The 13944-nt window shown below is 49.5% G+C and overlaps 1 protein-coding gene across 1 annotated transcript in view; it reads right to left on the reverse strand.

Annotated features, from left to right (window-relative positions):
* Positions 1-11468: 11468 nt before the first annotated feature.
* The window catches only part of LOC125113481 (phospholipid-transporting ATPase IB-like), a 168777-nt gene continuing 166301 nt past the window's right edge, over positions 11469-13944 (reverse strand). Inside the window, exon 38 of the mRNA XM_047756226.1 lies at positions 11469-13001. Within this exon, the coding sequence (XP_047612182.1) occupies positions 12871-13001 (131 nt within the window). The 3' untranslated portion in view covers positions 11469-12870. The remainder of the gene's footprint in view (positions 13002-13944) is intronic.

Below are 13944 nucleotides of genomic sequence, written 5' to 3' on the forward strand. Positions count from 1 at the left end.
CATTACATTTGAAGAAATTTTAATAACCAAAGCATGTTCAGGTAGTAGGTTGACTGAAAAAAGAACTCCGATTCTCTACCCTCCACATATGCATGGCCTTTGTGGTGCAGCTTTGAAGCCCTTCCTCGCAAGGGGTGGGGTCTTCTACCAACACTGAGTCTGGACGGCTCTCCGATTTACATTAGCCGGCAGAAGGCAGCACAAGTGACCGACGTGCCGGCTCTGAGCCTCAGCCTGGGGCCTCGTGGCTCAGTTCCCACTCTGTAACCCTGCCACACCCCGAGAACACGCTTCACTGTCTGCTGGAGCGTGGGGGGCCACATGGGGCAGAGATGTGCTCTGGAGCTGATGCCATCCTGTTCCGCCAGCCCCACAGCTGCCCTCGCAGGTGGCAGCCACCATGTGGGCAAGCAGACGTGAGCCAGCTGAGAAGCCCCAGGTCTGGCCCCATCAGCACCACCTCCCAGCAGACCAAAACAACAGGGAGCCGTCAGTGCCCCCCCAAGTTTTGCAATACTGGTGACACAGCATTATTGTGACAACAGACGCCTGATAGAGATCAGGATTATTCCCTAATAACAATATCTGGGGTATTCTTTTATTCCAGAAATCCACTTTGTGGTGGTGATATTTGGCTTTGCCACGTGACCATTTAGGAATCCCAACATTTGGCCCAAGCAGAGATCTGGTGCGTCTTGATGGGACAAGAATGACCGCCTCCGATCTACAATAATAAGCACGCGTTCACACACACCTGAGGCCCAGGAGGGTGTGCAAGCTGTCTCAAGTCCAAGTCAGGTCAATCTGACTCCAGAACTTTCTTAAGAGTGGGCTACATTCTCCCTCTCGCACAGCCTCTGGGATGAGCTCCAGCAAGAATGAAGGAAGTTGCTTTACAAGAAGTCACCTTATGGCCTGATTGGATGGTTTCTTCTCGGTAGGAAGTGAAGAGACGCTTGCATTTGAAAACAGATATCCATATATGGAAACCAACTGGATTTTCTGGGAAAAGGGAGTCTGGAGAGAAGAGAGTGTTACAGCCCACAGCACACACTGGCACAGACGCAGTAACAGCGCATTGAGTTAATGAAACCGATGTTGCACATTCAGAGACATGTCCCAAGAGAGGACAGCTCTGAAAATGATGGTTTTCTAACGCCATCTTTCAGTTATTCTCCTGACACATTTACTCTAAAACTAGGCAAAGGATTGTCTGACCACACACCTCTTGGTCTAAGGCCCTCCTTCCAGGAGGTCAAAGTCTCCTTTGAGGGAATGGGTGAGTGAAGCAGCCTTTGTAAGAGACACAGAGGACAACCTCTCTTATATAACATTATAAATCAACATAGCAGAAACTAGCAGGGCACTGTAAATCAACTATAACAGAAAAAAATTAAAATCTTTTTTTTTTTAAAAAAAAGAAAAGAAAAAACAATCAACGTTATGGCAGTAAGTTTCCCAAGCACACCATGTTTCGCTGTGCCCTGCGCCTGTGCCCGCGCTCGCCACGAAACGCCGTCTCCATCTGTCACAACGCAGTCCACACCCTTGACCCACGACCCCCTTTCTGGACCCCACTACTCTGTCCTCTGGATTTGCTTTTGCTGCACAACTTGCTTGCAAGTACAAATTCGAGTGAAAGAACGCATACGGACTGGACGGAGAAGAGCAGTGGTTCTAGTGGTGGTTTCAGGACGGTGCTGGAAATGCAGATTCCCAGGCCTGGCTCCAGACCCACGGAGTCTAAATCTGGATTGAGGCCCCAAAACCCGTGTTCCCACAAACCCTGCTGTGGTTCTGATGCCCGTGGAGCGCACGGAACAGCGGGGAGGAGGAGGTGTCCTTCCACGTGGCCTTCGTGTCCTTCGTGTCTTCATACGAAGTCTGGGTCCTGTGCTCACGTCTGAGGGGGAACCCACAGATCTGACCTTCCTAGCTCTCTGCTCCCGGAGCCCCCTGGAGGAGCCGGGGTCCCCCTGGCCCCCAATCTCTGCTCCCAGAGCCCCCTGGAGGAGCCGCAGTCCCCTGGTCCCTGGCTGGGTTTCTGCAGAACTGGGACAAAAGTGGAAAGGGGCGGTAGGAGGAGCCAGCTGGCTGCTGGTGGCCTCCTCACTGGCCCCAGCTCCCCTACTCCTAAAGCTTAACCCTCCGCTGCTCTGACAAGTCAAAGCACCTTACATGTCATGCGAAAAATATTCCCCAGCAAAGTGCTTTGCCTCCAGCTGTGAAATTGATTAGTGGCCTAAAGTCCCTGAAGAGTCTCTACTGGCAGCTGGAGCTGCTATTTTAAAACTGCAGAGGAAAAGTGTGTGTGAGAGAGGAAGAGAGCTGTGTATTATGTACACGGAAAACTTTGGGGAAAAAAAAAAACCGAAACCAAAAAAAAAAAAAAAAAACCCAAAACGTTTTTCCCCCTGAAAGTTAAGGAATCGCACACTCAGGAGAAGAAACGTGACAATTTTACTTTCTATGTGAGAGTTTTGTGCTGGACTAGCCTAAGTTTTTAGTTAATTGTTCCAAAGCTACTTCGAAGTCAGCACGAAATTCACCTGGTTGGGATTTAAGAGACTGTGGATGAGAAGGCGAGAAGCAGCCGGTGCAGATTCCGGGGAAGGTGTGCGCTTGGCTGAACGCCTGGCCAGGGCAGCTGCTGCACTCATTCAGAAGCTCTGCTCCAAGCCCGGGACGCAAATCAAAAGTGCCTCATGCCATAAACGTGATGGACTCAAATAAGCAGGCAGATCTGGATTGTTTTTCCTCTCAATTCATTGCTTTCCCTGAGATTTTTTTCGTTTTAATTTTATTGGAATATAGCTGACTTACAAAGTTCTGTCAGTTTCAGGCGTACAGCAAAGTAAATCAGCTGTACAGATACACGTATCCATTCCTTTGTGGATTCTTTTCCCATATAGGTTATTACACAGTATTGAGTAAATACCCCTGTGCTACAAAGTAGGTCCTTGTTACCTTTTTCATATATAGTTGTGTGTATATATCAATCCCAACCGTCTAATGTATCCCTCCACCCGCCACGTTCCCTCTTTGGTAAGCCAAAGTTTGGTTTTGAAATCTTTGAGTCTGTTTCTTTTTTGCAAGTTCTACTGTATCATTTTTCTTAGATTCCACATATTAGTGATATATGCTATTTGTCTTTCTCTGTTTTAGGATGATCATCTCTAGCTCCATCCATGCTGTTGCAAATGGCATTATTTCATGCTTTTTATGGCCAAGTAATATTCCACTGTATGTACGTACCACAGCTTCTTTATCTGTTCCCCTGCTGATGGACATTTAGGTTGCTTTCATGTCTTGGCTATTGCAAACAGTACTGCTGTGAACACTGGAGTGCAAGTATCTTTCCAAATTATGGTTTTTCTCTGGATAGATGCCCAGGAGTGGGGCTGCTGGATCATGTGGTAGTTCTATATTTAGGGGTTTTGTTTTGTTTTGGTCTTTTTAGGGCCACACCTGTGGCGTACAGAGGTTCCCAGGCTAGGCTCGAATCAGAGCTGCAGCCGCTGGCCTATACCACAGCCATAGCAATGTGGGATCCGAGCTGCATCTGTGACCTACACCACAGCTGATAGCAACGCCGGATCCTTAACCCACTGAGTGAGGCCAGGGATCGAACCTGTGTCCTCACAGATACCAGTCAGGTTCGTTACTACTGAGCCACACCAAGAACTTCTATATTTAGTTCTTTAAAAGTTTAGTTAAAACCTGTGGATCATTCACTGCTGGAGGACGTGAGGACACTAACCCTGCAGAAAAGTCCCGCTGTGGGCTTGGCCAGAACTTTACCCAGCATGTGCTTATGTGGAAGACATGCATGAAGCATGGGAACATGCGGGAAAAGACATTTATCCACAGGATGGAGACAAGATGTGTGATGCTGAGCAGAGCTCGGAGGAGACAGGAGAGGAAATGAAGCTCTAAGCTGGGCGAAGAAGAGGAGAGGGCGTCTCAGGAGGGGCAGCCTCTGCAAAGACACAGGGGTCTGCAAAGAGATGGGGGAGTCGTGACTGGAGGAGCCCTGGAGAGGGGCTGGAGCCTGGGGCAGGGAGGAGAGGTCAAGCGGGGCCAGCAGGGGGACCTGGTGTTCAACTGTCTCCAGCAGGGTTGCCAAGGTTACATCGCTGGATGCTAACTCTACCAGGAGCCTGAAGATGGCCCGGACAGGTGGGAGGAAGAGGGCAGAGGGCTTGGTCGGAGAGAATGAGAGAAGCAAACTAAGTTTTGTCATTTTTCTCCTGTCAGTTACACAACCAAAGCTGTTCTGTCCCTGAAGCAAAGCGAGCAAACACGTCAGGATTTCTGAAGGGGGGAGCATCAGATTCACTGCTAGGAGATCACTGCCAATTTGGAAAGTGAAACCACTTCTTTTGAAATGTCCCAATATCATTCAGGAAGGGATGGCGAAATTAGTTTTGTTTTTTGGGTTTTGGGGGTTTGTTTGTTTGTTTGTTTGGTCTTTTTAGGGCCACACCTGTGGCATATGGAGGTTCCCAGGCTAGGGGTCAAGTCGGAGCTATAGCTGCTGGCCTACACCACAGCCACAGCAACACCAAATCCGAGCCATCATAGCTCACAGCAGCACAGGATCTTTAACCCACTAGCGAGGCCAGGGATCAAACCCGCAATCTCATTGATATTAGCCAGGTTCGTTAATCCCTGAGCCATGACAGGAACTCCAGAAAATGAGTTTTAATCATTGGCTAGATGGGGTTAAAAATGTTGAAAACTACAGTTCTTGCTGTGGCGCAGTGGTTACGAATCCAACTACGGCAGCTCAGGTCACTGCTGAGGCACGGGTTCAGGCCCCGGAACCTCTGTATGCCATGGGTGCAGCCATTTAAAAAATGTTGAATACTACTGCTCCTAAAGTACCTTTCACAAATTTATCCAGGTAACAAATATTGGTGAAACACAATATGATGCCTACCATTTACGTTTTGTTTTGTTTACTGGTGGTTGTTTTCCCAGTTAGTGTTTTCCAGGGACTGCCTCCTTCTCTGTGCACTAGCCACCATATTTTTTTCCTACAGCTCCTTTTGAACACATCCAAATATTCTGCAGGGGAAGGATGCTGCCTGACAGAAGGGGGAGCCCATTTCCAGGCCTCAGCTTCTGTCTGGGAGCAAATTATATGAAACAAATATTCATCTATTGGCCCAGAGGTTTATTTGTGGTTAATACATACCCAATCGATTTTTCCCCATTGCATTAGGAAAAGCAAGTTTAAAACAGGAAAATGTATATACTGTGAAAAAAACACAGATCTCATAGGTGGAAAAGAAAGCAACAAACATCCAACTTTGGAAGTGAGTGTGTTCTTTAGACACTAGGGAGCGAGCTGGCCAGAAGAAAAAACTCTCTCCTGCCCCCTGGTGTCTTTTGGTCTGAGTTGCAGCATTCTTAAGATTTTTCAATTATTTCAAAAGAAAAGATTCTTGTAGTTTTCCCCCTAATTCAGAAAAGTTCCTGTAACAGCAAATGAATTCTAATTCCCCATCCTTACTTATGAGATAGTTTATTAATTATTATAATGATTATTCAAACATCTATTTAAATATGCCAGAAGGCCTGGTGTTTGCTGGTGGCAGTGTAGAGTTGGCAGTTTTGAATGCTGCTCTAACCTAGCGCAGATCTAAGACAATCAAATAAGCAGCTAGCAAAACCAACCAACCAAAAGAGGCCATTAAAGAAAGAAACCCCATTTCAGAGAAATAGGTGATCAGAAGAGTGAAGAGAATGGCATACGTACACATACACACACACACATATATATATATATATATTTGGTGTTACCCCTTGTACCAGAAGCTTCTGAAATTGCATGTTTAAAAAAATCATCCTAAAAAGCATTAACAAAATTAAAGGTCAGACAGCAGACTTTGGGGAAGCATTTCTCACCCATGTGACTTTTGCTTGGAGGAGGAAACAGAACACAGGGCTCAGAGAATAGATTTCCTTACTTGCTGTGTCCAGAGCCAAACGTCCAACTTCTCAAGCCTGAGGCTGAGTCCCCAGCACCCCACCTGGGGCACATAAGATCCCAGCAAATGTTTGTTTTTTGCGCTATTCAGAATGAATAACACAACATGACAGGGCCTCAAAGAGGTGATACAAAACAGTGACCACATCACAACGTCACTAATCAGCAATGCAATCAGCAGCAGGTTGGGTCATTTTGAGACGCTGACTCCTCATGCACTGGGGTAGATTTTGCTGTGATTCACCCACAAAGCCCTCTAAGACAGTCCTACAGGGGGACCTGGCTGTGACGCACCCCTCCTCGATTCCCTACACCCAAAGTCACAAGGCACCACTTCTCAGAGACCAATTCGTGTGGTTGCTCAAAAGCTCTCTAAGGCTTAAAGGCTAGTGAAACTGGCTAATGAAACGGAGCTCATCACGATGAGATGATGACTCAACTGTCCTCAAAGAGAACCTGCTGGGAGGCAGAAGACAACTACCAGCCTCCCTTTATTGAATAACACTCTCTGGGTCACCTTAAGTGCAGCCAAAGAATCAGAACCTGCTCCCATTGAAGTCAGATGTTTGAAGCCCACAACTTTGTGTGTGACGTTTTCCTGGTCGAGGGAGGACATTTTTCACAACACCAATGCCTCTGCCCTCTGGATACCAGGCAGGTGAAAACAGCAGCCATGCGGTACTTTTCCCAAGAATATAAATGCAAACTATTCCGTTTAGAATGGATAAGCAATGAGGTCCTGCTGTAGAGCACAGGGAACTCAATCCAGTCACTTGTGATACAGTATTATGGAAGATAATATGAGAAGAGTGTATATATGTGTGTGAGAGAGACTGGACCACTGCTGAACAGCAGAAGTTGACAGAACATTGTAAATAAACTGTAATAAAAAAAATTTTTTTAAGATGAAGACACCTAGCAACAGAACCTTCAGCGGTATCCACCAAATGAACCCAGAAACACAATTGTAGGAACTGGAGACATATTATTTTAGTTGTACTGTCAAGCGGATGGCAGCAGTGGCTAAATCCAAAAGCTTGTCTACACCTGCGCTCCCTAAGGAAGCCCCGAAAGCCTTCCTCTGCCCGGAAAAGCCCAGAGGTTCACGTTCCCCACTGCAGGTGCAGCCTAGCAGCTAAGTAAACCCAGGCTGACCCGTCAGTCAGGCTGCAGGGCCCTGGCACAGGGAAACCCAAACCGTGTAAGGGTGCTCTGAGTTCAGCATCAGCCCCGTGTCGGGACGCAGGATTCTCGATCTTAGCGGTCCTCACACAGCTCAGCCAGACCCGGGCGTATTGAAGATCAGCTACACCGACGAGTCAACCGACAGCGGCACGCAGGTGCCACCGGCTTGAGGATGCGTCCGAGGCCCTGTGCGCTGCCCACGTGGACAGTTCAAATCCACCGAGGGGCGCGGGACGCGGGCGGGGCGCACTCGAGCGCGCGGGAGCCCCGAGGAGCTGTTTGCGAACACCGACCGGTGAGAGAAGCGACGAGTTTCCGAATCCTCGGACCCGGGGCGCACGGCGCCCCTGCGTCGTCTCGAGGAACAAGTCTCCGCTACGCCGAGCTGCCAGCCGGCGCGCAGAACGGCCGCCCGCGTTGGGGCGGAGTAGGAGGAAGCCGGGTTTAGAGAACACGCCTCGAGGCGCTTCTGGCTTTCGAGCTCTACCGTTAAAGGCGGCTCTAGCTGACCCAGCCTAGATGGCCCCGTTCCCATACCCAACGGAGTCTCGGGGAGCCTCTCCCCTCTAGCTGATTCACATACACGTGCCGCGCGGCGCACACAGCCATGCACACACCTGTGTACACACAGCCGCCCACCTCTCTCTCGGCTCCCTCCAGCCGCGGGCAGCGAGCGCATCTGCCCACCGAGGTGGCGGGCGGCCCCTCCACACCAGGCCCTGCCCCTCCCGGCCCTGCCCCTCCCGGCCCTGCCCCTCCCGGCCCTGCCCCTCCCGGCCCTGCCCCTCCCGGCCCTGCCCCTCCCGGCCCTGCCCTCCCAGCTCCAACTGCTTGACCCCAGCCCGCCCCTCCTTAGCCCCGCCCCAACGAGCCCGGCCCCGCCCCTCCCGCTCCCCCGCCCCCTGCACTCACCTGGAGCGGCTCCAGAGGGTTTCGTAATAAGAGGGAACCAATAGGGAGTTCCCACTGTGGCTCAGCAGTAAAGAACCCGACGAGTAACCATGAGGATGAGGATTCGATCCCTGGCCCCGCTCAGCGGGTTAAGGATCCAGCGTTGTGTAGGACGCAGATGCTCCAATTCTTCCATATGCGCACATGCGGCCCTGAAAAAAAGAGCGGAAGCCTGATAACTTGGGTGGCTTAGCAGGAGCTAGGGTGGCTGTGGTTGGCGGGGGCGCAACCTGCCGTGGGTTTTGGGGCCGCTTTGGGCGGCTTGCTTTCTTCCTCCCAGGCGCATTTCGGTCTGAGCGAGCGGGAGGGTAGCGCCGGGTGGGATTAACCGCCAGCCTCCACCCTGCGCAGACCACCACCCAGCCGGCGCCCTGCTCCCCGCTCGGCCCCGCCCCCGCGGTGGGGCCTGACTCGCCGAGCCTCCCTCCTGGGTCCCTCCCGATTGCCCTGCCCACCTGCAGCGGAAGGAGTGCTGACAGCTCAAGCTCCAAGGGACTCTAGGGACAGCCGCCTTGTTCTACAGCAACGAAGTTCTTGAGCAGTGACTTGTCCAAGGATATCTTAATCAGTTTTTGTTTGTGTTTAGTTTTCAACATATCGAAGGTGGCAGGTCTCTCTGGGCACAGTTGATAAATGAAAAACTTTAAGGAAGTTTCCTTGTGGCGCTGCGGGTTAAGGATCCAGCTTTGCCACAGCTGTGGTTCAGGGAGCAACTGTGGTGCCGGTTCTATCCAAAACCTCCACATCTCCTGGGAGTGGCAAACACAAAACAAAACAAAACAAAAACACCACTTTAAAATAACTGGACAAGGAGTTCCCGTCGTGGTGCTGTGGTTAACGAAACCAACTAGGAACCATGAGGTTGTAGGTTCGATCCCTGGCATTGCTCCCTAGGTTAAGGGTGCAGCGTTGCTGTGAGCTGTGGTGTAGGTTGCAGACGCAGCTCGGATCCCACGTTGCTGTGGCTCTGGCATAGTCCGGTGGCTACTGCTCGGATTAGACCCCTAGCCTGGGAATCTCCATATACTGAGGGAGCAGCCCTAGAAAAGGCAAAAAGACAAAAAGACCAAAAATAAATAAACAAATAAATAATAAAATAAAATAACTGGACAAAATGCCAACTGGAGGGGTAAAAGCCCGAATTCAGGGAAAACCTGATCTTGTAGTTGGTAGGTGACCGTTTGTTCCTGGTCAACACTGCATTTTATTCTATCTGGTGGGGGATCAGTAGTGGAACAAATGCAGACGTCAGCAGAATGGACCAAACCCCCCAGGGCCACCTGTGGCTGTGGCCGGCCAGCACTGGGAGGAAACGGACAGACCACGGGTTCCATCTAGTGTCCCAGTTCCTAAGAAACCCAGCAGCACAACAGAAAGCCTGAACACCGCATTGGGAAAGGCAGGCTGGTAAAAAAACACCACATGTCTTTAATCGGTTTCTTCCCTTTTCTGGAGGCTTCCTGAGTAGAAGTGAGTCTTTAACAAGGTGCTTTGGAAAAGAAATTTTCCCAAATAACTTACCTCGGATAGTCTGTGTTGGGTTAGATTTCACGTCAAGAAATCTTTTCTTGGCGAGCCTCAGTGGCTGGGGAAAGGATATTTCAAGGGCTAGGCAAGACTGTCAAAGCAAATTTTGTCATTAATAGGTTTCCCTAACCAGACTGTAACCTGTATAAAGTCGGGCAACTGGTTTTTCTTGCTTTCTGCTGTCCCTGGAGGGCCTTGCAAAATGTGTTGTACATCCTATCTGAATAATGAATATTTACGACAAGCACATAAAAAGCATGGATGAACAGCGGAATGGGTCTCGTAGTCCCGCAGTCACCCACGTAACCCACGTATCAGCAAGGGCACCCTATTTATTCGCATTTAGTTCACGCCAACGCATTCCCCCTCCACCCTCCCCTTCGCCTGCACCTGCTCAACTAAATCATCGACAAGGACCTGGGTTTTCGCCGTCTCTTTACTCCACCATCCTCTGAGGGCTGGCATGGCCTCCAGGTAGTGGGACAAAGGCCGGTACACTTCCAGAAAGCCACCAAAGACGGGACTCGTCTTTCCACTTACTCGTCTCTAGCATGTGCTTGTCTAAATACGGGGAGATGACTTCTGTCCTTCTTTAGACCATCTCTAATTCCTCCCAGCAATGCTTCACGATGTTCAGTGTTCAGGACCACTTTGCTCATTTATTCCTGAATGTGAATCCCTGTTGTAAGTGGTATTTCATTTTTGGTTTTATTAAGATTGTATTGGAGTTCCCGTTGTGGCGCAGTGGTTAACGGATCCGACTAGGAACCATGAGGTTGCGGGTTCGGTCCCTGCCCTTGCTCAGTGGGTTAACGATCCGGCGTTGCCGTGAGCTGTGGTGTAGGTTGCAGACGCAGCTCGGATCCCGCATTGCTGTGGCTCTGGCGTAGGCCGGTGGCTACAGCTCCGATTCGACCCCTGGCCTGGGAACCTCCATATGCCTCGGGAGCGGCCCAAAGAAATAGCAAAAAGACAAAAAGGCAAAAAAAAAAAAAGATTGTATTGATCAGTCTGGGGAGAAGTGACATCTCAACAATAATGACCGTTCTGATCCATAAACATAGTAAATCTCTTCATTTATTGTCTTCCTAATTTTTTCCCATTTTTTCTCAGTGCCTAGATCTCATATATATATATATGTGTATATATATATATATATATGTATGTATATATATTCTAGACTTATACTTATTTCCTGTTGTTTGATGATAGTGTAAATGTTATCTCAAAAGAAATTTCGGAGTTCCCGCTGTGGTGCAACAGGATCAGCAGATCAGTGGTGTCTGCAGCACCAGGACACAGGTTCAGTCCCCACACTGGCACAGGGGGTTGAAGGATCTGGTATTACCACGCTTGGAGTACAGGCGGCAACTGTGGCTCAGATCTAATCCTTAGTTCAGAAATGCCACGTGCTGCAGGGCAGCCAAAAATGAAGGCATGAATGAATAAATAAATAAATAAATTTTAAAAAGAAATTTCATTTTCTAACTGTTGCTAGCATATAAAAATGCAATTGATTTTTATATGGACCTTGTAGCTTCAAAATCTCTTAATTTGGAGTTCCCGTCGTGGCGCAGTGGTTAACGAATCCGACTAGGAACCATGAGGTTGCGGGTTCGGTCCCTGCCCTTGCTCAGTGGGTTAACGATCCGGCGTTGCCGTGAGCTGTGGTGTAGGTTGCAGACGCGGCTCGGATCCCATGTTGCTGTGGCTGTGGTGTAGGCCGGTGGCTACAGCTCCGATTCGACCCCTAGCCTGGGAACCTCCATATGCCACGGGAGTGGCCCAAAGAAATAGCAAAAAGACCAAAAACAAAAAAAATCTCTTAATTTTATTAGGTGATTTTAAAACCTAACAGCTTTACTGAGATGTAATTCATATACCATAAAATCCACCTTTAAGCATATAATTCATTATTTTTAGAATATTACAGAATCGTGCAAACTGTGCCACCGTCTAAATGTAGGACATTTTCATCATGCTCAAAAGAAACACTGTGCCCATGGGCAGTCACTCCACATTCTGGGCAACATCCGCTTCCCCCAACCCAAAGCGACCGCCAGTCTATATGGACAGACTTGTTAATGAGTTTCCTGTGACTGGAATCATAGTGTATGTGGCCCCTTAAAACTGGCTTTTTTTACTTAGCATAATGTTTTTAAGGTTTATCCATGTCATGCATCTTCCATTCTTTTTACAGCCAAATAACATCCCATTGTATGGATATAGCAGATTTGTTTATCTGTTTGTGGGTAACTTTTTGAGATATTTATCAGGCTTTTCTCCTGTTGTTTTCCTTGTTGCCTTAGCTCCATTCTAACAAGCGTCAGGCTTTTCAGTTCATTTCCTCAGAGGAGTCACTAATGGCACAGTAAACAGAAGCAGCCCTCAAGAATTCTTGGCCTTTGCTTCTTAAAAACTCACTAAGGAGAATAGGGCTTGAGAAAGGGGCCTCTCCCCTGGGCTACAGGACGGGATTGAAAGACCTGTCTTTGTGCCTCCAAGTGCACTGAGGAGGCACCGCATCCTAGGAGAGAAATGTTAGGGTCTGAAACCCTGGGAAGTTTGCACTCGCCTAAGGCAGAGCCCCAAGAACGGCTGAGGTGGAATTTTCCACCAGCCCTGGTGCACGGAGGGGTCAGAGGGAGCCTAACGCGATGCGGTCATTCTGAGGCCCAAGGTTAGTCTGTGCCACATACGCTCTTTGTGTGAGTTCCTCGAAATCAAGAATCCGGTGCACCTTTCAGACACACACAATACAACTCAAACACGACAGCACTTCTGCGTCGAAAAGTGCTTTACATCCCACCTTGTGCCCTTAATCTGTGAGTTTGCAAAAGATAAAGTTGCTGCACACCCCCTTCCCATCAAGCAAGACAAGCTTACTCTGTAACTTCATGCCCTTTACCTTTTTTCCCAAAACAACCTGGACCAAAATTTAAATCTGGGGGAAACATAATGCTTTGAATTTTATCCTTCAGACTGAACTGATAAAGTGGCTCCTCGCCACAGAAAACTAAATACAGAACGTAAAACACTGAGGACAAACTGAGAAAAAGCAAAGAGGGGTCCCCGTCATTTATAGCCAAGGATCACGCCTCCATGGATACATAACCACCCAGCCAGAGCCGCGGGAAGCCGTGTGGAGACACGCTGGCTCGAGGACGCGGTCTAGGGGAGGACGTGAACGTGCAGGATGCAGGGCCCAGACCTTACTCGAAGACGGACTCGGAAAAGGCAGTGGAAAAAGTCCTCCTGGTTTTGCTTTTGGTGGTGTCATAAGAACGGACCAGTTCTTCCTGAGAAATCACCGTGTGCTCGACTTGAGAAAATGCATACCCTCCTGCAAGAGCAAAGCACAGGGACGCTGTGAGCGCACTCATAGCATAGAGAGAACATTCCGGCGACAGAAACTCAAACTCCTGCCGGACTGGCACACACGGGTCACAGCCAGGCCAGGGACCGAGGCAGGGAACGTGGAGAGGTCTTCGGCGGGCACGGCCAGGGAGCGGTTTGCAAACCCGGCTGTATCAAAACCACTCAAGACACCCCTTCTCCATCCTTACTGCTGAGGCAGGCGGTAGATGGGCCCCAGGGCTGAGCAGCTGGAGTGTGTCAGGCTGAGCAAGCACACCCTGTCTCCCCCTGATATTTCAAGGAAAAAGGTAACGGCAGGAGCGGAGAGGAGCTAAGCTCTGCTGGAGGTAAAAGATAAGGTGACCACATCTTTCTTTCTTGAAGTCAGAGAGACCCCCCCTGACTGCACCTGCACAGAAAAATTCATCAGGGCTCAACAAGGAGGGGGCCCCAGCCCATAATATGTCCCGTCAACCTCCCAGAGACCCTTGAGCTACAATCTCACTGGACGAAAAGATGGGCTTGCCCGTGGAGGAGGGCCCCGAGTCAGATGAGATGTGGGCGAAGAGCGAGATGATGGGCCCGAGGAAGACAAAGACCCGGAAAACCGCCTCCATGGAAATGATTCAAACACCCCCTCACGCCCCTCATTAGGGAGGGCACCCACACCCTCCTCTGGGCAGCTGCGCTTTGCTTCTGCCCTGAACAAACTGCTTCTCCATGCTCGCTGAGCTGTACCGTGCTTCCGATAAACTCTGGGCCTGTTCTGCAACCTCAGTCTCTTCATAAAGTTCTTCTTTTTCAGAGAAGACAAGAGCCAGGGCGCTTCAAGCCACGGCACGCCACTGTCACCCCAAGGTCATTTCTGGGGCCACAGCTGATCCGAGGCTGGCTGGACAAGGCTGTGTACTTTTTCCAGTTCTCCCGGG

Source organism: Phacochoerus africanus, chromosome 13 (genome assembly GCF_016906955.1).
Source record: "Phacochoerus africanus isolate WHEZ1 chromosome 13, ROS_Pafr_v1, whole genome shotgun sequence".
In the NCBI taxonomy this organism is placed as follows: Eukaryota; Metazoa; Chordata; class Mammalia; order Artiodactyla; family Suidae; genus Phacochoerus; species Phacochoerus africanus.